The following is a 27,883-nucleotide window of genomic DNA, read 5'->3' on the forward strand; positions in this document are numbered from 1 at the left end:
GCAGCAGCAGTACAGTGTAATACATAACATTACAACAGTACTGTGCAAAACTCTTAGGCAGCATATACTTATGTACCTAAGACTTTCGCACAGTACTGTAGAACAGCAGCGCACAGTACAGGCTCTTTGACCCATGATGTTGTGCTGGACTATCTAAGAGGCCCTTAAGTGTCCCTAATGTATCCAATTCCAGCATCATCGCAGATTGGGTGTTCTAGGTACCCACCATTCTCTGTGTAAAAAAACACTTCAACATCCCCCCCTATACTTTCCTCCAATCACCTTGAAATATTTTCCCTCATAAGGACATTAGAAATAGGAGCAGGAGTCGGCCATCTGGCCTGTGAGCCTGCTCCGCCATTCAGTAAGATCATGGCTGATCTGTCCATGGACTCATCTCCACCCACCTGCCTTTTCCCCATAACCCTTAATTCCCCTGCTATGATAAGAACATAAGGTCTCCCACACTTTCCACATCCCACACACAGTAGAAACACAGCCCTGGAACCATTCTCACTACACTGTGCCCTGATGGATGAGGAATGAACAAATATGAAGAATCCCTCTTGCTCAACACAGAGAAACTGCTGCAAAACTTTGCATTTAAAATCTTGATTGCTGTCCTCATATTAGCCATTTCTGCCCTGGGAAAAGAGACTGGCTGTCTACTCAATCTATTGCTCTTATCATCTTGTATACCTCTATCAATTAACGTGTCATTCTCTATCTCTCCAAAGAGAAACACCCTTGCTTGCACATTCTTTCCTCATAGGACATGTTCTCTAATCCAGGCAGCATCCTGGTAAACCTCTGGACCCTCTCTAAATATTCATATCCTTCTTGTAACTGGACACAATACTCCAAGTGTGACCTAACCAGAGATTTACTGAGCTGCAACATTATCTTGTGGCTCTTGAATCCGATCCTTGACTAACGAGGGGAAACACACCATTCTTAACCGCTCTACCAACTTGCATGGCAACTTTGAGGGATCTGGGGATTTGGACCCCAAGATCACTTTGTTCCTCCACACTGTTAAGAATCCTGCCAGTAAGACCATCCATAAGACACAGGAACAGAGTTAGGTTATTCAACCCATCGAGTCTGTGCCATTTCATCAAGGCTGATTTATCTCTCTCAACCCCATTCTCCTGCCTTCTCCCTGTAACCTTTGATGCCCTGACTAGCCAAAAACCTCTCAACCTCTGCTTTAAATACACTCAATGACTTGGCCTCCACAGCCTTCTGTGATAATGAATTCCACAGATTTGTCACACTCTGGCTAAGGAAGTTCCTCCTCTTCTCCATTCTAAATGGATGTCTCTATTCCGAGAATCAGCGCCCTCTGGTCCTAGACTCACCCAGTATAGGAAACATTCTCTCCACATCCACTCTGTCTAGTGCTTTCAATGGGATCCCTCCTCATTCTTCTAAACTCCAGCGAGGACAGACCCAGAGCCATCAAACGCTCCTCATATGTTAACTCTTTCTTTCCAAAAATCATTCTTGTGCATCTCCTCTGGACCTTCTCCAATGCCAGCATATTTTTTCTTAGTTAAGGGACCCAAACTGCTCACAATACTCCAAGTGTGGTCTGACCAATGCTTTATCAAGCCTCAGCATTTCATTCTTGTTTTTATATTCTTGTCCACTTGAAATGAATGCAAACACTGCATTTGCCCTCCTCACACTGACTCAACCTGCAAATTAACTTTAGGGAATACTGCCCATGAACTCCCAAGTCCCTTTGCACCTCTCATTTCTGAATTTTCCCCTCATTTAGGAAACAGTTGACAGCTTTATTCTTTCTATCTAAGTGCATGACCATACACTGCCCTACACTATATTCCATCTGCCACTTCTTGTCCATTCTCCTTCTGCAGACTCCCCACATCCTCAACACTATCTGCCCTTCCATCTATCTTTGCATCATCTGCAAACTTGACCAGAAAGTCATCAATTCTTTCATCCAAATCATTGGTATATAATTTTAAAAGAAGCGGTTCCAACACAGACCCCTGTGGAACAGCACTCCACGTTAGAAGCCAAATAGAATAGGCCACTTTTATTTCCACTCTTTACATCTTGCTAGTTAGCCAATCTTCTATCCATGCTGGTATCTTTTCAGTTATACCATCTTGTTAAGCAGCTTCAAGTGTGGCACCTTGTCAAAGATCTTCTGAAAATTCAAGTAAACAACATCCACCGACTCTCCTTCATCTTTTCTCCCTGTTATTTCCTCAAAGAATTCCAAAAGATTTGTCAGGCAAGATTTCCCCTTAAGGAAACCATGCTGACTTTGGCCTATTTTATCATGTGCCTCTGAATTTTCATCCTTAGTAATGGATTCAAACATCTTCCCAACCAATTAAGTCAAGCTAACTGACCTATAATTTCCTTTCCTCTGCCTCCTTCTCTTTTTAAAGTGTAAAGTGACATTTGCAATTTTTCTGTCCTCCAGAATCATTCCAGAATCTAGTGATTCTTGAAACTTCATTACTAATGCCTCCACAATCTCTTCAGCTACCTCTTTCAAACCCTGAGGTGTAGTCCATCTGATCGGTGACTTATCTATCCTTGTATCTTTGAGCTTCACAAGTATCTTCTCCTCAGTAATAATAACTATACTCTCTTCTGCCCTCTGACACTCACGAATTTCCGGCATACTGGTTGGGTCTTCCACAGTGAAGAATGACGCAAAATACTTGTTAAGTTCATCCGCCATTTCTTTTTTAGTCCATTACAGCGTCTCCAGCATCATTTTCCAATATCCACTCTCGCCTCTCTTTTATTCGTTTGATATCTGAAAATACTTTTGGTATCCTCTTTTATATTATTGGCTAGCTTACCTTCATATTTCATCTTATCTCTCCTTATTGATTTTTTAGTTGCCTTCCGTTGTTTTTTAAAAGCTTCATAATCCTCTAACTTCCCACTAGTTCTTGCTATATTTTTGCCCTCTCTTTGTTTTTATGCTGCCCTTGACTTCCTTTGCCAGTGATTGGCTTATGGGGGGGGGTAGAATACTTCTTTGTCTTTGGGATGTATCTATCCTGCACCTTTCAGCTTGTTCCCAGAAACTCCAGCCATTGCTGCTCTGCCATCATCCCTGCTAGTGTTCCCTTCCAATCAACTTTGGCCAGCTCCTTTCTCATATCTCTGTAATTCCATTTCCTCCACTGCAATATTGATACAGGCAACTTTATCTTCTCCCTCTCAAACTGCAGAATGAATTCTATCATATAATAATCACTGTCTTTTAAGGGATCCTTTACCTTAAGATCCCTAATCAAATCTCGTTCAAAGTTCAAAGTAGATGTATTATCAAAGTATATATGTATTATGATATACTCCCTTGAGATTATTTTTTTGCAAGTATTTACAGGAAAAAACAAGTACAATAGAGTTTATGAAAAACTATACATAAACAAAGACTGAAAAACAACATGCAAAAGAGGATTTCTGTCAAGAAGGAAGATTCCAATATTCCACCAAAAAGAGTATAAAATTAATGAAATGAGAATCCTACCTCACAGAATATTGGTAGCTTTTTGGCAAAATCAACAACCCTTGTTATTGCAGGTGTGATAATTCTTGTAAACTCACTGAAGGCTTCGAGATCCACCTTGCTCCCTTCGGTAGCATTAATTATCGGTGCATGCCCAATTTCATCCGGCTGGAAAATGAACACCATGACACAAATAAGTTTCCACAATATCATTGGTCTGTTACGAGTGTAACATCCCGATGTCATACAATAACCGAGAAAAATAATAGATCTATGCTTTATTTTAAGGTATTCCATTTACTGAGGATCCCTACCCCTCATCCCACAATCTCTTTGACCCACTACTGTCAGGAAGGAGGGACAGGAGCATCTGGACCAGGACTGTCAGACTGGGTAACAGCTTCTTCCCTCAGGCTGTGAGACTAACGAATACCCTGCCATCACCGAGACCTCGTCACGAGGAGTTGTTGGCAATATACCTGTGCTGTGCACCACATACATTTTATTAACTTGGTTTGTGGTAATATTTATTTGTGGGTGCTTTGTGGTCTGGAGGAACATTGTTTTGTTTGGCTGTATAAATGTACAGTTAGATGGTAATAAACCTGAATTTGAACTTACTGATATTGGTTTATCATTGTCACATGTACTGAGATACAGTGAGAAGCTTGTTTTACATACAGATCAAATCTTTACACAGTGCATTGAGCTAGAATAATGTAACATGATAAAAATGCAGAATAAAATCATAAAAAATAGGAGCAGAATTAGGCCATTCAGCCTACCGAGTCTGCTCTGCTAATTGATCACGGCTGATTCATTATCCCTCTCAACTGAAAAAGTGCAGTGCTGGTATATGATAAAGGGAAAGATCACAACAAGGTAGACTGTGAGGCCAAGAGTCTTATTGTGCAAGAGGTCCGTTCGTGAGTGTGATAACAGTGGGTAGAAGCTGTCTTTGAAGCTGGTGGTATGTGCTTTTGGGCTTTTGTATCTTCTGCCCGATGGAACGGGGGAGAAGAGAGAATATCCGTGGTGGGTGGGGTCTTTGACTATGCTGGCTGATTTGCCAAGGCCATGAGAAGTGTAGACAGAGTCTACGGAGGGGAGGCTGGTTTCTGTGATGTGCTGAGCTGTGTTCACAACTCTCCGCAGTTTCTTGCAGTCACGTGAAGAGCAGCTACCGTACCAAGCCATTGTGCATCCGGACAAATGCCTTCTAGTGCAATGTCAGTGCACCTTGCACACTAATTCCTCTGAACATGCTGGCCATCTTTTGCTTAAAGCTGAAAAGAGTGAGAAAGGAAAAAGCCTGGCTATCTTTCAAAGACAGACCTTGCACATCTGCATAATTCATGAATTGCTGGCCAGCAAACCAGCGCTCAGACAATTAACAGAATAGCTGTGGATCATTGAGTGACGACTTCCGACACCACTGCACTTACAGGTGAATATGCTGCTTTATTTCAAGGCTAGATTTAGTGTGGTAAACACAAATAAAACCATAAGACCCAAGAGCAGAGTTAGCTCATCGTGGCTCATTTAATATCCCTTCTACCCCATTCTCGCGCCTTCTCCCTGACTAATCAAAAACCTATCAATCTTTGATTTAAGTATACCCAATGACTTGGCCATCACAGTCACATGTTGGATGTACATGTGACAAATAATGCTAATCTTTAAATCTTTCAAGAACATAGAACAGTGTAGCACAGAAACAGGCCCTTCGGCCCACAGGTCCTCTGCTTACCATTAAACTAATCCCATCTGCCTACACATGGTCTCCTTAAAATTATGCCCCATCATATTAGACATTTCCGCTCTGGGAAAAAGTTTCTGTCTATCCACTCGATCAATGCCTCTTATAATCTTGTACATCCCTATCAAATAGCCTGTTATCCTCTTTCACTCCAAAGAAAAAAGCTTTCAACCTTTCCTGATAAGACATGCTCTCTAATCCAGGCACCGTACTGGTAAATGTCCACTGCAGCCTCTTTAAAGCTTCCACATCCTCCCTATAATTAGGTGACTAGAACTGAACACAATATTCCAAGTGTGGTCTCACCAGGATTTTATAGAGCTGCAACATTATTTTGTGGCTTTTGAGGTCAATCCCCCGACTAATGAAGGATAACACACCATACACCTTCTAAAAAACCCTATCAATGTGTGTGGCAACTTTGAGGGATCTATGGATGTGGACCCCCAAGATCCCTGTGTTCCTCCACAACGCCAAAACACCTGCTATTAATTTTCTTCATTCTTTTCCAGTTTCAACTCCATTTGTCACTTCTCAGCCCAGTTCTGCATCCTGTCAATGTCCTCTTGTAACCTTCTACCCTATCCAAAACACCACCCACCTCTGTGCCATCTGCAAACTAACCAACCAATCCTTCCACTTCATAATACGGTCACTTATGAAGAGCACAAAGAGCAGGGGCCCCAGAACAATCCCTGTGGAACACAACCTCCAGGCAGAATACACTCCATCCACTAACTCCTGTTACGTACCCCGTAACTGGGTTGCCAAACCAGCAGAAATGGAACGCTCGTTGGAGTCTGTGATTACTAGGAACTAATAAAGTTTTATTAAAGAAATAAGTAATACAGTACACTAATTGCAAGGATATAAATGTAACAGGTTAGCAATGATAATACACACATATACACAGAAATAGGGTAATAGGAATCAATCAAGCTCTGTCGCAGTCTAGGGGTAAAATGATCAGTCTTAAGTGAAGCTGAGTTCAGTTCAGTTTAGTGCAGTTCGAAGTAATCGCTGTTGTTGTACTGTTGGAGGGAGGGAGGGAGAGAGAGAGAGAGGGGGGGGGAGAGAGAGAGAGAGAGAGAGAGAGATAGAGAGAGAGAGGGAGAGAGAGAGAGAGAGAGAGAGATATGCAGTTGGTTTCAGGCAGACCTTTTGATGTCTTCGCAGTTGGTTTCGGGGAGACCTTCTGATGTCTTCTAATCCCGCTGTGGTCACTAACTGTGACCCCTCCGTTTCGGATACGATTGTTTTTCCGCAGTGAACCCAGCACCCAGGCAAGGACGGACACACACCCCAGGTTCCCACCGATCGTACCTTTACACCCTGTGAGCCTCTGATCGGTTCCCGCGAACGGGTCCTCGACACTCCCACCAACTTGTGGGGGCACACTGCTCTTTCCAGGGTCTCGTGGTGTGTCGTGCCTTAGCAAACCTGTTCTTTTTATCCTCCTGCTGGGGTATCACCTGTCCATCAAACTTCAAACAGTTCAGGTTCAAAGCAACCGGTCTGTCAATATCTGAATTGTGTTTCTTTCTCATTAATCTCTCTCTTCTCTCTTACTAGCATTTTGAATGTTTCTCCATTGTATTCCGTTATCTCTCTCATTAGCATCATCCGTCCGGTAGCTCTGCTTGGCATCACACATGACACTCCTTATATGGGCAAACTAATTCTGAATCTACACAAGTCAGATTTCCCTAAATCTTATGCTTCCTGACTGAGCCTATGATGGGGAATCTGGCCAAACACCTTACCAAAATCCCTATACACCACATCCACTGCTCTACCTTCATCAGCTTGTTTTGTCACTTCCTCGAAGAATTTAATCAGGCTCGTGAGGCATGACCTGTCCCTCACAAAGCCATGTTGACTATCCCTAATCAGCCTGTGCTTCGGCAAATGCTTGTAAATCCTGTAATTTTCTCCAATAGCTTGCCTACCACTGAAGTAACACTCATTGGTCTATAATTCCCAGGATTATCCCTACTTCCTTTCTTGAACAAAGGGATAACATTTGCAGACATCCCACCCTGCAAAAACTAATTTCAGGGAGATAGCACCACCATTTCAGGGAGGTAGCACTCCCACCACCCGCCCCACCCCCCCCGTCGACCTCCAAGGGCGCATGTATACGGGACATTTGATTATGAAAGAACACAATTTATTTGACACATATTGAAACTATTTACACACACACACACACACACACACACACACAAATATATATATATATTCCTTGTTGAGTATTTTGTTGGCAATCTCGATGCTAATGCAAATAGCTTTTCTATTTCTTTTGTAAACTTTCCTTGTACTGTGATGTGGCTCTGCTCAAAGAACTGTGAAATACTTGAGTAGCCTTCCCTGCAATTAGCCTCCCTAATATGTTGTGGTCCCTAAAAGAAATAAAAGCATAAGGTGTATCCTTATTATATTGTCTTATGTAATACTTCGTTTAGTGATTTTGTCTAATCTGTAAACCAATCTGTAATCTGTAAACTGGGTATATGCAGAAAATGTGACATTAAAATATGTACTTATATATTATCCTGGAGTTGTCTTTTAATTCTATTACAACTTTAAGCAAGTCTACAGGGAGCTTGGCCTCATCACGTAAGACATGAATAGAGTAGCTCCTTAGCAGCTGGCCAGCTAGTTTAAATAACGTTAGCTATGCTAATGAACGAATGACACCTGTTAAACTCACCTCAACACGTCTTTTACAGTCTTAACCCACCATGGGCAATAGAAAAGTCACTGTTGCAAACAGTGCAGCGAGCAGCACTGTCATTATTTTGACCCCTATTAGGCAGGGCTACACTTTAGTGTAGTCTGGGGTGAATTCTGTTTTATATTTTCTTTTTTTGAAACACTTTGCCATGGCAGTGCAGGACATGAAACTGAACTGATGGAGAGACAGAGGTCGACTGTAAAGCCCACTCACAGAGAAAACTGATAGGTCTACTTAGCACAAACAGAGATCAATCAGGATGCTCGCTCTTGCTCCCGCTCTCGATCTTGCTCCTGCTCCCGCTCTCGATCTCACTCCTGCTCCCGCTCTCGATCTTGCTCCCGCTCTCGATCTTGCTTCTGCTCCCGCTCTCGCTCCCGCTCCCGCTCTCCCTCTTCTTCTTATTTCCAACATAGTGCATATAATTTGCAGGCATCAGGGAGCTGCTATTAATATGCGGGAGACTCCCGGAACTTCCGGGAGAGGTGGGATGTCTGCATTTGCCATCTCCAAACTTCTGGTACTGCTCCTATAGCCAGTGAGGACACAAGTATTTTCTCCAAGAGTTTTCCAACCACTGCCCTACAATTTTCTGGTTTGTTTCTGTTGCCCTACTTAAACAGAACAGCAACGTAGCCATATTCTCCAATCCTCTGGGGCATCAGTAATATCATGATCAAAGCAATTGGGAGAGCCTAACACCAAGTTATCGTCTTAGTCGCTTTTCTTATGAGTGTAAGAACCTGTTTGACATTGTTAATGTGGAATGCTGCAAGTCCAATCCACTGACTATATTGGCGGATGGCAGGGGAGCTGCGTGGCCTCATTTGTAGTCAGGACTAGGCCTCAAGCCACGATGTTGCCTGTTTACAGCCACCCAGGAGAGAGGGCGCCGAAGTCCTTGTGCTCCACCGGAGCTGGTGTGCTGCACTGTCCAAGCCGGAGTTGGTGCTGCCCCCCAGTGTTCGCTCAGCAGAAAACAAGCTGTACTTGGTTCGACTACAGACCGCTACAACATTCACGGACTCAGGGTCTTGGGCTATGTATTTTTTTGTGTAACTGTATTTTACTGCTATCTTGTATGTACTATACGTGCTTGAATTGTGTGTAACTGTTAGTACTGTGTTTTACAGCTTGGCGCAGAGGAATACTATTTTGTTAGGCGACACTCATGGGTGTTTGTGTATGGTTGAATGACAATGAAACTTGAACTTGACTCTGTTTAAAGGGATGTGGACAGGATGTTTCCAATAGTGAAATGGGGGAGATCTTAAATGGGTTTTTTGCGTCTGTATTTACTAAGGAAACTGGCATGAAGTCTATGGAATGAAGGGAAACAAGTAGTGAGATCATGGAAACTGTACAGATTGAAAAGGAGGAGGCGCTTGCTGTCTTGAGGAAAATTAAAGCGGATAAATCCCCGGGACCTGACAGGGTGTTCCCTCGGACCTTGAAGGAGACTAGTGTTGAAATTGCAGGGGCCCTGGCAGAAATATTTAAAATGTCGCTGACTACAGGTGAGGTGCCGGAGGATTGGAGAGTGGCTCATGTTGTTCCGTTGTTTAAAAAAGGATCAAAAAGTAATCCGGGAAATTATAGGCCAGTAAGTTTAATGTCGGTAGTAGTTAAGTTATTGGAGGGAGTACTAAGAGACAGAATCTACAAGCATTTGGATAGACAGGGACTTATTAGGGAGAGTCAACATGGCTTTGTGTGTGGTAGGTCATGTTTGACCAATCTATTGGAGTTTTTCGAGGAGGTTACCAGGAAAGTGGATGAAGGGAAGGCAGTGGATATTGTCTACATGGACTTCAGTAAGGCCTTTGACAAGGTCCCGCATGGGAGGTTAGTTAGGAAAATTCAGTCACTAGGTATACATGGAGAGGTGGTAAATTGGATTAGACATTGGCTCAATGGAAGAAGCCAAAGAGTGGTAGTAGAGAATTGCTTCTCCGAGTGGAGGCCTGTGACTAGTGGTGTGCCACAGGGATCAGTGCTGGGTCCATTGTTATTTGTCATCTATATCAATGATCTGGATGATAATGCGGTAAATTGGATCAGCAAACTTGCTGATGATACAAAGATTGGAAGTGTAGTAGACAGTGAGGAAGGTTTTCAGAGCCTGCAGAGGGACTTGGACCAGCTGGAAAAATGGGCTGAAAAATGGCAGATGGAGTTTAATACAGACAAGTGTGAGGTATTGCATGTTGGAAGGACAAACCAAGGTAGAACGTACAGGGTTAATGGTAAGGCACTGAGGAGTGCAGTGGAACAGAGGGATCTGGGAATACAGATACAAAATTCCCTAAAAGTAGCATCACAGGTAGATAGGGTCGTAAAGAGAGCTTTTGGTACATTGGCCTTTATTAATCAAAGTATTGAGTATAAGACCTCATTATGATGAGGTTGTATAAGGCATTGGTGAGGCCGAATCTGGAGTATTGTGTTCAGTTTTGGTCACCAAATTACAGGAAGGATATAAATAAGGTTGAAAGAGTGCAGAGAAGGTTTACAAGGATGTTGCTGGGACTTGAGAAACTCAGTTACAGAGAAAGGTTGAATAGGTTAAGACTTTATTCCCTGGAGCGTAGAAGATTGAGGGGAGATTTGATAGAGGTATATAAAATCATGATGGGTATAGATAGAGTGAATGCAAGCAGGCTTTTTCCACTGAGGCAAGGGGAGAAAAAAACCAGAGGACATGGGTTAAGGGTGAGGGGGGAAAAGTTTAAAGGGAACATTAGGGGGGGCTTCTTCACACAGAGAGTGGTGGGAGTATGGAATGAGCTGCCAGACGAGGTGGTAAATGCGGGTTCTTTTTTAACATTTAAGAATAAATTGGACAGATACATGGATGGGAGGTGTATGGAGGGATATAGTCCGTGTGCAGGTCAGTGGGACTAGGCAGAAAATGGTTCGGCACAGCCAAGAAGGGCCAAAAGGCCTGTTTCTGCGCTGTAGTTTCTATGGTAATAGTGTGAGAGTCCAGGACCAGAGGGTACAACCTCAGAAGAGAAGGGCGTCCTTTTAGACAGAGAGCTGGAAGAGTCTTTTGGATCATGAGGGGAAGTTTGCTCTGGTAACTGGAGGGAGGAATCAGTAGCAGGCTAGGTGGAGATTGAAATGTCCCTGAGTTTAGCGAATAGATGTACAGAAATATGCATTGCCAAGGCTTTATAAGGCATTGATCAGACCACATTTGGAGTGTCGTGAGCGGCTTCGGGCATCTTATCAACCCCATTCTCCGGCCTTCTCCCCGTAATGATTACCGCACTCACTAACCAAGGACCCATCAACCTCCACTTTACTATACCCAATGACTTGGGTATATTAAATAGCCCAGGGTATCTGGCCACACAGTGAGTGCCATTTTGGGTAGTAACGAGGGCATTTTTTAGCATGCTGGCCTTGGTCATTCAGGGCATTGAGTTTGGGAGTTCGGACAATATATTGTAGTTATTTAAGTTGCTGGTGAGGACACACTTGGAGTATTGTGAACAGTTTTGGTCACTCTGTTATAGGCTGGTGGTGTAGTGGCATCTGCACCGTAGTTTGAGGAGAGCTGTCCCTTGATCTGTACTTATAAGCTCTTGGTAGCAAAGAATATTTGTGAATTCTCACATCATTATTATTCCATTTGGGGAGATAGTCTTTCCTCAGACCCTTGTTCTCAAAACATAGACAAAACACAGAACATCGCTTAATTCTGCAAGGAAATGCTCAAAGCCTAATTTTTCACCTACTGCCAAGGAACTTGCCAGAAATTTTCTCCTCTGCTTCCAGCGGTCTCCCTGGGCGTTGGTGGCCATGTGCGCCTCAGTTACTGTTCGTATAAGTTCCCATTCCTCGTCTGTGGGTTCCGGTTTATTAGCGAGTGTTTTTGTCAGCTCCTCTCGTCGCCTCTTCTCTCTGTTCTCTTCAATTAGTTTACGTTTTGCTAGCCGTTTGCCGTCATCCAACACCACTAATTACGCAAGAAAGGAAATAGCAAAGTTAACACCTTTTCTATGATTGCTACTACGTTAACCTGACAGCAGTAATGTTATTAATACAGTATAGTCCAAAAGTCTCAGGAACTTATATATAGCTTATATACAGTATCATCATAATTTTATTGCTGCCACAAAAAAAAACAAATTTCTTGACATATGTGAGTGATGATAAACATGATTCTGATATGGGTCTCTACTGAGGACTGAGAGAGGGAAAAGGGCAGGGAGAGGGGAATCATGGTTGGGAAAAGAGGAAGGGAGGGGGAGGGAGCGGGAAGCACCAGAGAGACATATAGATGCGTCTAAAACACAGTACTCTAGGTTCTCCCTACTAAACAGCTAGTTCACTGGGACTACACACATCTCTTCAGGATAATATCTTTCAGGCACTGCCAGGCTTTTACGGATACGTCACCGAGTCCTGGAAACTTGAAGTAGAAACCAAAAGTGCTAAATAAAGAGTTTGAGTCTCCTAATTTCCTGAAATACGCTTTATTCCTACAGGAACATCTTTCAGTTATAAACTTTATAAACACATAATATCACCTGATTTTAAGATCGGTGGGGGGGGGGGGTTATAAGGTGATGTGAGGGGCAGGCATTTCTACACAGAGTGAAAGTTGTATGGGATGGGTTACCGGGGTAGTTGTGGAAACAGGCAGTTTGGTTCAGTTTAAGAGGTCTTTAGACAGACACATGAAAATGAAGACAAAGGAGAGTTGTGGGTGATGCACAAGGGGACATTTAGTTTCAACTGGCATCAAAATTGGCCAAAATTGTGGGTCGACTGCGCAGTGATTAACCATTTTAGTCAGAGCCCCTCTATCGATCAACCTCATCACTGCCCTACACTGTAAACATTTTAAATCATTTTTCATAATGTTGTTTAGAATATAAACCCTCCAAGAGAACCACAGCCTTTGGAGGCTTGTGTGCCTCAATGACCCGGAGAGTATGCTGGCTGGTCCCGGCTTTATGCTTTGGCACTTGGGAGAGCCACAGGTCAAAGGGTAGGGGCCAGACTAAGAGTGGTCCACCGACCCTCCAGGTTCAGGGGTTCAGCTCAGGGGTAACAACCCTGACTGGTCAAACAACAGTAATGAAGTATTCTTCAACATCTGAGTGTGACGATATTCCGGAGTCTCCACCCGGGAGAATCTGGCCAAGGGCAGACAGGGATGGAGGATCTTCACTGCTCCCTAAACACCAGTAGTGTAATGGGCAGTGGGTAAGTACATGCTGGTATTTATGTATTAACACATATTTTATTCCGTATCTGTACTTTAAACACTAATTTTAATTTTTATATAATTCTTCATAATTGCTGAATATTGATTTTTTTGCATGTCACACCCTGACCAACGCACCATAGCAAATTCCCAATACATGTAAATGTACTGTTTATTCATTATGTGCTGTGTTGTACGATGTGGGCACTCATGGTCCTTCCATGACTATGATTGTTCTTGGCAAATTATTCTGTAGAAGTGGTTTGCTATTGCCTTCTTCTGGGCAGTGTCTTTACAAGACGGGTGAGCCCAGCCATTATCAATACTCTTCAGAGATTGTCTGCCTGGCATCAGCAGTCGCAAAACTAGGACTTGTGATGTGCTCCAGCTGCTCATATGACCATCACCACCTGCTCCCATAGTTTCACGTGGCCCTGATCCGGGGGGGGGGGTGCTAAGAAGGGGCTACACCTTGCCCAAGGGTGACCTGCAGGCCAGCGGAGTGAAGAAGCACCTTACACCTCCTTCGGTAGAGATGTATCTCCAACGCAACACCTCATGTCTGTACTTTAAGTTCTAACTCTATGTTTTGTATATTTCTTTATTCTTTATAATTGTTGAATGTTGCTTTTTGGTTGCACTGTCTCACTCTGACCAACACACCTAATACATGTACATAGTGAATAAAGTTGGTCCTTGATCCTTATTGACTAACTGTAAATTTGTCAGGAAAAATTCTAGAGGGAAGGCTAATTTAAAAAATAAAAAAATTGATAGAGTTGACAAGTGATATGAAGCTTGCTTACAGTCAGTTGCCATGCCGACAGCAATACACTTTTTGAACCGGCATTCTTGACACTGGTTCCTTGTAATTTTATCAATGATGCATTTTCCATTGTGCTTACAGCTGTACGTCGGATGAAGATTCTTCTGTATGGTTCTCCTAAAGAAACCCTAAAATCAGAAGACTAGAATTTATAAGAAGATATTCCTTTACTTCGTCTTAATACAAAGTGACATTACACACAGACAAAATGGAGCTCAGTAAAATCCCACAACCTTCAGTGTGTGCACTAATTTTGTAGTAGGAGATTACTTCATTCGTTGGGAGTTCGGCCTTTCTTGTGTCCTGTCGTATCCTGATACTGTGGGCATTTGGGCATGCCATGTTTGGAGCATTGTGGGCATGCTATGTTGGCGCTGGAAGTGTGGCGACACTCTCAGTTGGTGGTAAAGATAGATACATTAGGGCAGGGGTTGCCAACCTTGTTGATGCCATGGACCACATCAATTAACCAAGGGGTCCGAGGACCCCAGGTTGGGAATCCTTGCACTAGGGACATTTAAGAAACTCTTACAGTAGTGCTAGAAAGTTTGTCACCCCTGTAGAATTTTCTCTGTTTCTGCATAAATATTACCTAAAATGTGATCAGATCTTCATGTGTCCTTAAACTAGATAAAGAGAACCCAATTAAATAAATAACACCAAAAACATTATACTTGTTCATTTATTTATTGAGAAAAATGATCCAATATTACATGTAACTGTTGGAAAAGGTATGTGAACTTCTAGGGTTATACCTTCTACAAAAGCTATTTGGAGTCAGGCGTTCCAATCAATGAAATGAGATTGGGGGTGCGGGCTGTAGAGGTGTCCTGCCCTATAAAAAAGACACACAAAGTCAGGCTACTGACAGAGCCTGCTCTTCTCAAGAAAGATCTTTTTTTGAGCACCGTGCTTCGATCAAAACAACTTTCTGAGGACCTTAGGAGAAGAATTGCAGAGAGGCATGAAGCTGGAAAAGGCAACAAAAGCATTTCTAAAGACCTGAGTGTTCATCAGTCCACAGTTAGAGAAATTATCTACAAGTGGATGAAATTCAGTACTGTTACTACTCTTCCTAGGAGTGGGTCTCCTGCAAAGATCACAATGTGCAATGCTGAAGGAGCTGAAAAAGAACCCAGGTTAACAGCAAAAAACCTGCAGAAATCTCTAGAACTTGCTAAAGTCTTTGTTCACGTGTCCACTATAAGAAAAGCACTGAACAGGAATGGTGTTCTTGGGTGGATACCATGGAGGAAACCACTGCTCTCCAAAAAAACATTGCTGCATGTCTCAGGTTTGCAAAAGACCACCTGGATGTTCTACAAGGCCTCTGGGACAATGTTCTCTGGACAGATGAGACAGAAGTTGAACTTTTTGGCAGAAGTGTGGATTGCATGTTTGAAGGAAAAAGGGCACTGCACACCAACACGAAAACCTCATCCCAACCATGAAGCATGGTGGAAGGAGCATCATGGTTTCGCTGCCTCAGGGCCCGGACAGCTCGCAATCATTGAGGGAGCAATGAATTCCAAGTTGTATTAAGGCATTTTACAGGAGAATGTCAGGGCAGTAGTCCGTCACCTGAAACTTAATAGAAGTTGGATAATGCAACAATACCATGATCTGAAAGACAAGTAAATCAACAACAGAATGGTTTAAAAAGAAGAGAATTAATGTTTGGGAATGGCCGAGTCAAAGTCCTGACCTTAATCCTATAGAAATGTTGTGGAAGGACCTGAAGCAATCAGTTCATGAAAGGAAGCCCACCAGAGCTGAAGCAGTGTTGTAAGGAGGAATGGCCTGAACTTCCCCAAGCCGACATGCAGGACTGATCAACGGTTAGCAGAAACGTTTGGTTGAAATTATTGCTGTACAAGGGTGGTCACACCAGTTACTGAAAGCCAAGGTTCACATACTTTTTCCAACAAATATATGTAATATTAGAACATTTTTCTCAATAAATCATTTATTTTAGTATGTTTTCTGTGTTATTTATTTAATTGGGTTCTCTTTATTTAGTTTTAGGGCACATGAAGATCTGATCACATTTTAGGTCATACTTATGCAGAAATAGAGAAAATTCTACAGGGTTCACAAACTTTTTAGCCCTGCTGGTCATTGTAAATTGTTTTGTGATTAGGCTGGGGTTAAATCAGCGGGGTGCTGGGCAGAGTGGCTGGTTGGACTGGAAAGGCCTGTTCCATGCTGTATTTCTAAATAAAATATTACAGCATGTGGGTGAAAGAAAAATGGAGGGCTACATGGGAAAGACTGATCTTAGACTAGGTTTAAAGGTCAACACAACACTGTGGGCCAAAGGGCCTATACTGTCCTGTTTTATATTCAGTCTGCACAGCCAGCTATTTTATTGGCTGTCTTACTAACCAGTTTCACTCCAGAGTGTAGTCATATTGCTATTTAAATCTCAAAGTAAATTTGTTATCAAAATACATATATATTACCATAAACAGCCCTGAGATTCAATTTCTTGCAGGTATTTACAGGGAAAAAAATGCAATGAAATTTGTGAAAAACTCTAAGTCAATACGTCCATGATAGGAGAAAAAATTAAGCCATTTGCCCATTCAAATCTGCTCCGCCATTTCATCTTGGGTGACCCAATTTTCCTCTCAGCCCCAATCTCCTGCCCTCTCCCCATAACCTTTCATCTGCTGACTCATCAAGGATCAATCAGCCTCTGTCTTAAATATACCCAGTGGATGTGGCAATGAATTGGAGGACAATTCACCGGGTACACTTATAGCAGAAAAAGAAATACAATAGAATTTATGAAAAACTACCCATAAACTAAAACCGACAATCAATCAATATGCAAAAGCAGACAAATGGTGCAAATAAAAAATAATAGCGAGAGCACGAGCTGTGGGAGGTAGGATGATATACGTTATGACCTGCAGAACAACGTGTATGATTAGCCTTCGATTCATTCAGTGCTCCCTTCTGATGCCCAGTAACTCTCTCCCTCGATGGGCGGAACTGTGATGTTGCTCCTATAGGTTGTTTGATCAAGCTTAGTGGCTGCCAAATGTAGCTTGATTTTTGGAATTCTTTTCCAGAACTGTGTCCAACAGCAATGTGTACATTATGATGATGTAAGTCATACTGGAAGAGGCGTTAATAAGGATAATGGTAAATGGGGTTTTGGATGGATTTATGCAAGACAGGATTAAGACGACATTAGTAAGCGTATAGCACAGATTCAGCACCACCTTTTATACTGAGCAGTCATCGAATACCTTTCAGACAAAATATGAAAATGCTGCATCCATCAGGGTGGGCAGCATCTATGGGTAAAGTGTGGTGTTAGCCACTACGCTATCGTGACATGGAAGTAAAAGTTCAAAGTTGATTTATTATCAAAGTATGTACCTGTCACTATATACTACCCTGAGTTTCATTTTCTTGCGAGCATTCACAGTAGAACAAGGAAATGCAATAGAATTAATAAAAAACTTCACACAAATAAAGACAAACAACATGTGTAATAGAAGACAAACTCTGCAAATACAAAAAAACCCAAATAATAGCAGTAGTTGTTAAAAATAAAAGTAATGGATATGTTCTCCCCTCTCCCCCACCCCAAGTCCAACATGTATAAAGCCCTCCCCACCGTTGAGCACGCCTACACAGAGCACTGTCACAGGAAAGCAGCATCTGTCATCAGAGACCCCACCACCCAGGACATGCTCTCTTCTCACAGTTTATCAGGAAGAAGGTACAGGAGCCTCAGGACTCACACCACCAGGTTCAGGAACAGTTATTACCCCTCAACCATAAGGATCTTGAACCAGAGGGCATAACTTCACTCAACTTCACTTGCCCTGTCATTGAAATGCTCCCACAACCAAAGGACTCACTCTCAAGGACTTTTTATCTCATATTCTTGATATTTATTGCTTGGTTATTTTTTTTATTATTATTATTATTTCTTTCTTTTTGCATTTGCAGAGTTTGTTGTCTTCTTCACTCTGGTTGAGCGTCCAGGTTGGGTAGTCTTTCAATGATTCTGTTATGGTCATTATTCTACAGATTTGTCAAGTATGCCTACAAGAAAATGAACCTCAGGGTCGTATGTGGTGACATACATCAATAGATTTGCACACACTGTGATAATAACATTTACTTTGAACTTTAATAATAATAATAATAAGTAACTACTAAATAACATTGAGAACATGAGTGGTAGAGTCAACACTTGCACCTTATCACAATATTTTGATTTTTGGATGTTTTTAGTATTTACAGCTTTACTTAAAAGATTTACTACTTTTGGAAGCATTTGTAACTAAAATGTGGAATAATAACTACTTGTAAGTGAGAATTTCTTCTTAAAACTCCAAATAAACGATTCTGTGCCACAATAAAATTAGACCCGGGAAGGAAATATTACAAGTAACAATCAAACACTTAGTCAAAGAGGAGATGGGGATTAGAGCAGAGATTTTTGGGAGGTACAGTGGAAGATGGGGAGGCGGGGGCAGTTGATATGATGGAGATATGTCCACAAGTTCAGGTAGTGAACAACAGGGAATAAGGTAGAGAATTATCCCAGGACTGAAAGAGTTAATATATGAGGAGCGTTTGAATGAGGGGGGAACCCCATTGGAAACATCCTCTTCACATCCCACTCTGTCTCGGCCCTTCAATATTCGATAAGTTTCAATGACAACCTCCAACCTCATTCTTCTCAACTCCAGTGGGTGCAGGCCCAAAGCCATCAAATGCTCCTCATAGTCATACTTTATTGATCCCGAGGGAAATTGGTTTTTGTTACAGTTGCACCATAAATAATAAATAGTAATAAACCATAAATAATTAAATAGTAATAAAACCATAAATAGTTAAATAGTAATACGTAAATTATGCCAGGAAATAAGTCCAGGACCAGCCTATTGGCTCAGGGTGTCTGACCCTCCAAGGGAGGAGTTGTAAAGTTTGATGGCCACAGGCAGGAATGACTTCCTATGATGCTCTGTGCTGCATCTCGGTGGAATGAGTCTCTGGCTGAATGTACTCCTGTGCCCAACCAGTACATTATGTAATGGATGGGAGACATTGTCCAAGATGGCATGCAACTTAGACAGCATCCTCCTTTCAGACACCACCATGAGAGAGTCCAGTTCCATCCCCACAACATCACTGGCCTTACGAATGAGTTTCTTGATTCTGTTGGTGTCTGCTTCCCTCAGCCTGCTGCCCCAGCACACAACAGCAAACATGATCGCACTGGCCACCACAGACTCGTAGAACATCCTCAGCATCGTCCGGCAGATGGTAAAGGACCTCAGTCTCCTCAGGAAATAGAGATGTTATATTAACCCTTTCATTCCCAGGATCATTCTCGTGAATATCCTCTGGACCCTCTGCAATGCCAGAATACGCTGAGGGTTTATGCTTGAGCAGCTGGGAAGAAGAGCAGGTGGTAAGCAAGGATGCCGTCACCAAAGGTGACATCTGGGTAGCTAAGAGTGGGGTTCAGTCCTTGAAGCAGCAAGATAGCGAGTCAGGCGGTTAGCGTAATGCTACTCCAGCTTGGGGTGTCGGAGTATGGAGTTCCATCCCAGTGTCCTCTTCAAAGAATTGATATGTCCTCCCAGTGGAATGCATGTGTTTTCTCCGGGTGCTCCAGTTCCCTCCCACAGTCCAAAGACATACCGTGAAGGATAACTGGCCATTGGAAATTGTCCCATGATTAAATCGGGGTAATGGGGGTTGTTGGGCAGTGCACCTCAACGAGCCAGAAGGGCCCACTCGGCGTTGTGCCTCTCAATAAATAAATAAAAGATGTTGCATCCAAAGGCTGCAGGAGGTAGAAACAGAATGCACAAAGCCAGGTCAGAAATGATGTCTGTTTGCTAATGAAGAGTCTCGGTCTGAAACCCTGACTGCTTATTCATTTTAATAGAAGCTGTCTGACCTGCTGAGTTCCTCCAGCAATTTGTATGTGGTACAATTAGTCCTCTGATCAGGGTCGCTTTAATTTGGTGGAAGGAACAGATTTAAACTGTTCCTGTTACATCTTATTCTGCATTGCTATTGTTTTAATTTATTCTATCTCAGTGCACTGTGTAATGATTTTGATCTGTATGAGCAGTACGCAAGACAAGCTTTACAGTCGATCTTGGTACATATAACACTAATAAACCAATTCCAAAACCGAATAGCGGCAGCACTCTCTGACCATGTCCTCCGGCAATTTACACCAAGAATAAATGAATACGCTTTATTATTTTAAACACAGAGATTCTGCAGATGTTGGAAATCCAGAGTAACACACACAAAATGCTCGAGGAACTCAGCAGGTCAGGCAGCATCTATGGAGGGGAATAAACTGTCGACGTTTCAGGTTGAGACCCTTCATCAGGGCTGGAAAGGAAGGAGCAAGAAGCCAGTTCATTAGTTTAAATTTGTTTCTGCAGTCAGATCTCTAAAACTGCGGCAAAAGCAAGACATAGATCTGGGAAATGATGACGTGATTGAGGACTTCAGAGTAAAGGATGGTTGGAGTGTTACCATGGAAGAGGATTATCCATCGGTTTTAAAGCTGGGGAGAAGGATCTAAGCAGAGGGAAGTATTGACAAGGAAAGATTTGCAGCACTCATGACTGCTGGAGGGCTCACTCACCTTACACCCCTCACAGGTAATGCAACGATAATGGTAGCCTGTGGCTTTGTCCCCGCACACAACACAGAGCTCATCTTTGTCCAGATAACTCGGTATGTAACCTTCAAAGTGACACAAAAGAGAAATAATGAGGGTTACAGAAGTTTCTACAACAGTTGCAATGACTAAATGAGGTCACTCAGGAGGGCAGCATGGTAGGGCTGCGGTTAGCACAAAGCTTTACAGCACCAGTAACCTGGGTTCAATTCCCACCACTGTCTGCACCGTCCGACGCAGATAATGCATTTCACTGTTCACTCCAATGTTTCAATCCTCATGATAAATGAAACTAATCTTTTTAAATCTACCTTTTTCTTTTCAGTGACGATGGAACTGCTAAACTAGAAGGTTATTGGTGGGGGTGGCACCGAACACAAAGCATTATGGCAGGTATCAGTCGGAGATGAGGAAGGCACGGCATGTGAACACCACAAGGTTGCAGGTTCCTCCAAGGATTGAGATAAGTGTCCAGAGATGTCCATGGAATCATAGTGTCATAAGACAAGGAAACAAACAGGTCCCGTGGCCCACCAAGACTGCAAAAATGACTGATTTATACTCATCCAACACATTTATTGTCCTTCCTCTCCCATCAATTCAGAATCAGGATTATTATCACTGTATTTCATGAAATTTGTTCACAACACGCTGGAGGAACTCAGCAGGTCGGGCAGCATCCGTGGAAACGATCAGTCAACGTTTCGGGACAGAACCCTTTGTCTGGGTTCCGGCCCGAAACGTTGACTGATCATTTCCACGGATGCTGCCCGACTTGCTGAGTTCCTCCAGCGTGTTGTGAGTGTTGCTTTGACCCCAGCATCTGCAGAGTATTTTGTGTTCATGAAATTTGTTGTTTTGCGGCAGCAGTACAGTGCAATACTTAAAAAGTTACAATAAGAAAGATCAAAAAATAAATAAATAATGCAAAAACGAGCTAAATAGTGAGGTTTCATGAACCATTCGGAAACCCGATGGCAGAGGGGAATAAGCTGTTCCTAAAGCATTGAGTGTGGGTCTCCAGGCTCTTGTACCTTCTCTCTGACGGCAGCAATGAAAAGAGGACGTGTCCTGGGTGATGGATGCTGACATCCTGAAGATGCCCTCAATGCTGGGGAGGCCAGTGTTCATGGCGCTGCCTGAGTCTACCACCTTCTGCAGCCTTTTTTGACCTGCTACAGTGGTCAGATGGTGATGCCACCAGACAGAATGCTCTCCACGGTACAGCTGGAGAAATTTGTGAGTGCCTTTGATTTCCCCTGGATTCTCCTCCTCAAAGCACACTTACAATGGTCAATGAACATACAAGATGCCGGTCTTGGAGGCACGAGACATGAGGCAGTTGCCGGAAACCCATCTGGTCAAGGGTTCATGCTAACTTCATAGAGAAGGCACTGAGGACCAGGATTAAACCTGGATTGCTGGAACTCCCTCAGAGCGCAACTGTGTCAAATTAAATTTTGGTAACTACTCCATGCTGATATGTTTTGTCATTATTTTAGCTTTATGTTCTTAGAACATAGGACACTACAGCACAGTACAGGCCTTTTGGACAATGATGTTTGGCCAACCTTTTAAATACTCCAAGATCAATGTAACCCTTCCTTCCTACATCCCCCTCCATGTTTTTATCATCTACATGCCTACCAAAGTGAGGTGGCAGGATGGAGGTGTAAGGCACTCCTTCCCTCTGCTAGTCTGCAGGTCACCCTTGGGCAAGGTGATGCACCTGCTTAGCCCCCCATCAGGGTCACGTGATGCCACGGGAGCAGGTGGTGGATGGTCTTATGAGCAGCTGGTGCACATCACAAGTCCTGGTTATGCCACCACTGAAGCCAAGCAGGCCAGTCTCTGAAGAGTATTGATAGTGGCAGGGGTCACCCGTCTTGTAAAGACACTGACCAGAAGAAAGAAAAAGCAAACCACTCCTGTACCAACAACAATCATGGTCAAAGACGATGACTGCCTATGTAATACGACAGGGCACATAATTAATCAGCTAATCTGACTCTTAAATATCCCTAAGGTATGTACCTCCACCCCTGGCACGGCATTCCACACACTTTCAGCTAATTTTAAAAATAGGATACGTTCTTCCTCCATGATTCAAGATAAACATAAGCATAAACAGATAATGGAAATGCCATCATATTGTGGGTTAGAGTTGGAGACATCTTCAAAAGGCATCCATCATGAAGTGTCCTCACCATCCAGGACATCAATTTAAAAAAACAGTGATGCAAAGGAGCCACATAGAACATGACAGCACAGTTACAGGCCCTTTGGTCCAGAGTTTTGAGCCGACTCTGTATCGTCTCCAAGACCAATCTAATCCTTCACTTCCACACAGTCCTGCATTCTTCTATCATCCATGTCCCTAATGTATCTGTCTCTGCCACCAGCCCTGGCAGTGTGTTCCATGGACCCTCCGCTCTTTGTCGGACATCCCTCCAATCACCTTCAAATTATGTTCTGTCATATTACTGATTTCTGCCTTGGGAAAAAGTCTCTTATCAAAATGTACATCTCTATCAAGTCAGTTCTCATCCTCCTTCACTCCAAAGAGAAAATAATAACAATAACTGATTTATGGAGCAAGTTTCATACTGAGGATGTAGTTCAAGCTGATTTACAATAGGATAAAGTGCAAACATATGAATAAAAGAAAATAAATATGTTAGTTGTAATCCCATATTTTCTGCTAATTTTACCTTCCAGAAGCTTGTGCCCCCTTTGCATTAAATACTTCTTCTCCCCATCATGTCTCTTATTTTTCTAGACAGGCAAATCCACCCAAGACAAAATAGTCCTTGTAAATCTCAGAATGCTCTCACAGCTCCCTTATACTACTGCACAAGTCACAAAAACACGAAAATGACACTTGATATTGTAGCTGATTTCTTATTAATTCCAGATTTCAGACCATCTCTTGCTAGTACAACTTGCCTTTCATTTGACGCTATTATTGTCACTGCACATTTGATGTTTCTTCTCGGTTATGAATGGCTTTGGATTAGCTCTCCCGGAGAACAATTCATATTTTAGCATAGGCAAATCAGTCCCTTTTTGATTTACTTTCTTATATAATCTCTTTCGATATTGCGTTTCATTGTGTTTCGATGTACATGTGAAAAATAAATTTAAACCTGAATCTGAATCTTTCCAACATCACACTTGAAGTCAGATTTTTCAATTTTACAAACAATTTAAAAAGATGGGCACTGACATGTATCGAGCTAAAATCTATTTACAGTAAATTGATAAGGAATAATGTTTAATTGCCGCGGTGCAGAGTAAGATTTTCAGCTATTTTCTGCCAAATATATTGACAGGGCCATTTATTTACAGAAATAAATTTTTAGAAATATACATCTTTGCCCAGAGAGTTACACTATAATACAAAGCTCCTAATAAATTTATCGGTAATACAGTGTGGTGCAACTGAATTAAAACTATGCTCTGGCAAAATTTTGCAAAATTTTCAACCTGGAGATAAAAATTGTGAATGAAATTTTGACCTTATAGCATGTTACGGAATGGCAGGCAATTTTATAGCACACTGATACATTAAGCCTTTACATTATTTCATAACTTGAGACCACACTTTCATACTTGCATTGGAATATAAGAAAATAATTGATTCAGAATTTCACATCAAAATAGTTCACAAATCCAAGCACGAACTTGGGTATTTGTGCAACTGATAAATCCTCACGAACAGCAAAACACTCAACCAGACACTTCTATTCAGGGTTTCTGGGAATCAGACAGGACAAATCAGAAAACGAAAATTAGGTTTGAGAATGTACGGTACCTTTTCTCGGAGAGAATGATGGTGATTCTTCTTGACAAAAAACACCTTTGCCATCACTAAAATATTCAGGCTGGCCGAAGCGATTCATACTTGTATTCATGTTACAATACTCGTTCTTGAACTCGTTTCCAGGGAAACTGGAAGGCTGATTCACAATCCAGGTCTGGTCCATGCAAATGTTGCTCCCGTGAGGAGCCAGAACATTATAGCAACCATAAACCTGGTTGTCCTCTCGATATCCACAAAATTCTGGTGGCTGCACGTAGCAATCATTGTTGATTGGCAATGCTGCCTCGTATATATCTTGCACATAGTAGTTCATTTTACGTCTATATGGTGCTTCCAAAATAAACTTACAGGACTGATAATCTTGTGAAAAATATTACCATAGAATGATGCATCTCAACATCGAAGTTAGGCATTTCTTGTGCATGCGTACCACTCGAAGTGCTGAAATCCAATTTATACACAGGTGCTTGCAACACTCCCTACCGATTGCTACACAACAAAGGAAGCAGAAGGAAGACAGCCAAAGCCAAGGGCCTTAATCTGTGATGGGGTCCAATTCGGGTGACAGACAGATGCATAGTCAAGTAGACTACCGTCAGACAGCAAGCTCAATACTGAATCAATTCCATCCAATCCATAATCTTTTCTTAAAATTACTCTAATCCACCAAACCAGGGTGTATGTCTAAAGGAAATATGATTTTAAAATTTTCATGTTAATTTTGTAATGTTAATAAGGTAATAAGTAAATAAATCCATGAAATTCTACTAAATTGTGTTTATAACTATGCTATCATAACTTTAACACTATTATTAAGTCCATTGGTTGTTTTTTAAGAGTATTAAGTTGTTCTGCAATTAAGCACATTAGCAATTTGTTTTAAGGATCTGTTTGGAGTCTCAGAGTTCACCCCATCAAACAGATAATCAATCTACTGGCTAAAAACAATTAATTTATTTTTAATACAAGAAATAATGGATAAGTAGATTTAACGGCTAGGAATGAAGTAAAAAAAAAATCAATAACAGCGTGTACCACTGATTACAAACTAAGACTCGCAAAAATTCATTAGCCATATTGATCAGAGTATTAGCCTTATGCCAAGTTAGCTTGACAATGATGATTATATTAAGCAGCTCCCAGCAGGCCTTTAGCAGATAAAGATATGTGCATTTTAACAAATTAAAAACAATTAAAATATTACTGATTTCAAATAACAACCAAATTCAGTTTTAATGTTTAATCAGTTGTAAAATCCTCAGTGTGAGTGACACATTAATCAATGTGCAAAAGTGTGACATTGAATTATGTCGGAAATTTAGATTGGGTGGGTGGCAGGAATTGGAACTGGGTGCTGTGAAGGATTTATACTGAACAGGATCCAGAGAAAAGCTGAAACACTTGATAGGTAAACACTACAAGAAGTGCCAGGGCTACACTTTAAGTTATAATAATGCACATGAAAAAGTTTTACACAGATCTGATGAAAACATTTTTTCTAAAGTTAATGACTATATAACGAGAGTCAGGCAATAAGACTTTAATGCGATCAAATCTGACATCTGTTGGTTTTGAGGTACTCCAAGGTAAAGAGTGGCTAAATCTGCAGGAATCAGGCGATTATACCAGTTTAACTTTTTCATGAGGTGAAACACTTTAATCTTTCCTACGTCCGGCAAGTCTAAATCAACTTTAATTGAACGTTTGTTTGTTAGATCATTTCGAAAGAAATGAAGTTGAGTGCATTTTTAAATATTCCTTGGATCCCAAGATCAAAATTCAAAGAAAATTTATTATCAAAATACATATATGTCTTCATATACAATCCTGAGATTAATTTCTTGCAAGCATTCACAGTAAATACAAAGAAACACAATAGAATCAATGAAAGACTGCACAGCAAAACCTTCGCTACCAATCAGCTGTAGCCAGATGGTCAGAATCCAACAAGGATCAATTTTATTCACCATTTACATTTACATTAGGGATTTGCTATGCAACAAAAAACAACAACATTCAACAGTTAGGAGTGTGGTCACTCGAGCTGAGTATGATGTTCTCCTAAGGGGTTGTCTATCGGTGGGTCCTCCGCTGCCTGTAGAGGCTGATATTCTGGTGCCGTGTGGACAAGAGAAAGTGGAGGCTGTGGTTAGTGGCTGGGTCTTTCGGTTATTCAAATTCAACAATTATGAAGAATAAAGAAGTATATGAAAATAAACTTATGATTTAACGTACGGGCATTGAATAAAATCTGCATCAATACATAAATGCCAGCAAGCATTTACAATATAAACAGCATTGTAAAAATGCTTTCATGTGTGGAGTGATGGGGGTAATAGATAGAGGGGGTGGGTGGGGGTAACTAGACTGGTTGATCAGATTAATCTGCCTTTTAAGATGATGTGAAAATTTCTGATTTAATAGCCCTACAGCGCTTTCCAGAGCGAGTGTTTGGAAAAGGCACTTTGCAGGGTGTGTAGTGTCTGCTGTGACTTTTATCTGCTTGTTTCTTTGTCCTGGACACATGTAAGTCCTGTAAGTGATGGTATATTTCAACCTATTGAGAACTTGCAACCTGTTAATCTAAAAACAATTCACATTGAACACCAAAGAATGAACTAATGAGAAACTTCCTATATTAAATATTAACCTAGATTTTGATACCACTATTCTCACCATTTATCTTTGGTGGAGATATGTCTCTACCAAAGGGGGTGTAAGACGCTCCTTCCCTCCACTAGTCTACAGGACACCCTTGGGCAAGGTGTAGCATCTGCTAATCCCCACCCTTGATCAGGGTCACATGAAGCCATGGATCAGGTGGAGCAGACGTGAAGGCAGTAGCAGCTTGGTCGTACGAGCAGCTGATGCATATCATAAGTCCTGGTTATGCAACCACTGACGTCTGGTAGACAATGTCTGAAGAGTATTGATAATGACTGGGGTCACTTGTTTTGTAAAGACGCTACCCAGAAGAAGGCAATGGCAAACCACTTCTACAGAAAAATTTGCCGAGAATACTCAGACCATGATTGCCCACATCTTACGACACAGCACATAACAAACAATTCTCACCACATAAAAATGTCTATAACCTCTTAATATCGACAAAGCAACTTTTCTCCTCAACATCTTCACCTTTAAAGAACACTGCTGGTAAGGACAAGACGATTTCATTGCTATCATTTTAAAAGCCCATGCAAGAATTGTAGGAGCTGGAAACTGGAGTCAGATTGGTTTGCTTCTTTCCAAGTGTACCTTCATCCAGTTTGAAGAATTGTAGTGTAGCAGTTTGCACAACACTTCATAGTACCAGCAACCCAGGTT

General features: G+C 41.8%; 1 protein-coding gene across 4 annotated transcripts in view; it reads right to left on the minus strand.

Annotated features, from left to right (window-relative positions):
• Window positions 1–27,883, minus strand: part of thrb (thyroid hormone receptor beta) — a 214,482-nt gene that overhangs the window by 37,951 nt on the left and 148,648 nt on the right. For 2 of the 4 annotated variants that reach the window (XM_063069457.1, XM_063069458.1), the window contains exons 4-7: window positions 20,698–20,798; window positions 14,032–14,179; window positions 11,748–11,968; window positions 3,530–3,676 (exon numbers count right to left, since the gene is read on the minus strand). In XM_063069457.1, coding sequence (XP_062925527.1) covers window positions 3,530–3,676; window positions 11,748–11,968; window positions 14,032–14,179; window positions 20,698–20,798 — 617 coding nt within the window. Of the gene's footprint in view, window positions 1–3,529; window positions 3,677–11,747; window positions 11,969–14,031; window positions 14,180–20,697; window positions 20,799–24,547; window positions 24,895–27,883 lie in introns of those variants that run through there. The other 2 variants (XM_063069460.1, XM_063069459.1) reach the window with 2 other exon arrangements.

This window comes from Mobula hypostoma, chromosome 17 (genome assembly GCF_963921235.1).
Source record: "Mobula hypostoma chromosome 17, sMobHyp1.1, whole genome shotgun sequence".
NCBI classification, from domain to species: domain Eukaryota; kingdom Metazoa; phylum Chordata; class Chondrichthyes; order Myliobatiformes; family Myliobatidae; genus Mobula; species Mobula hypostoma.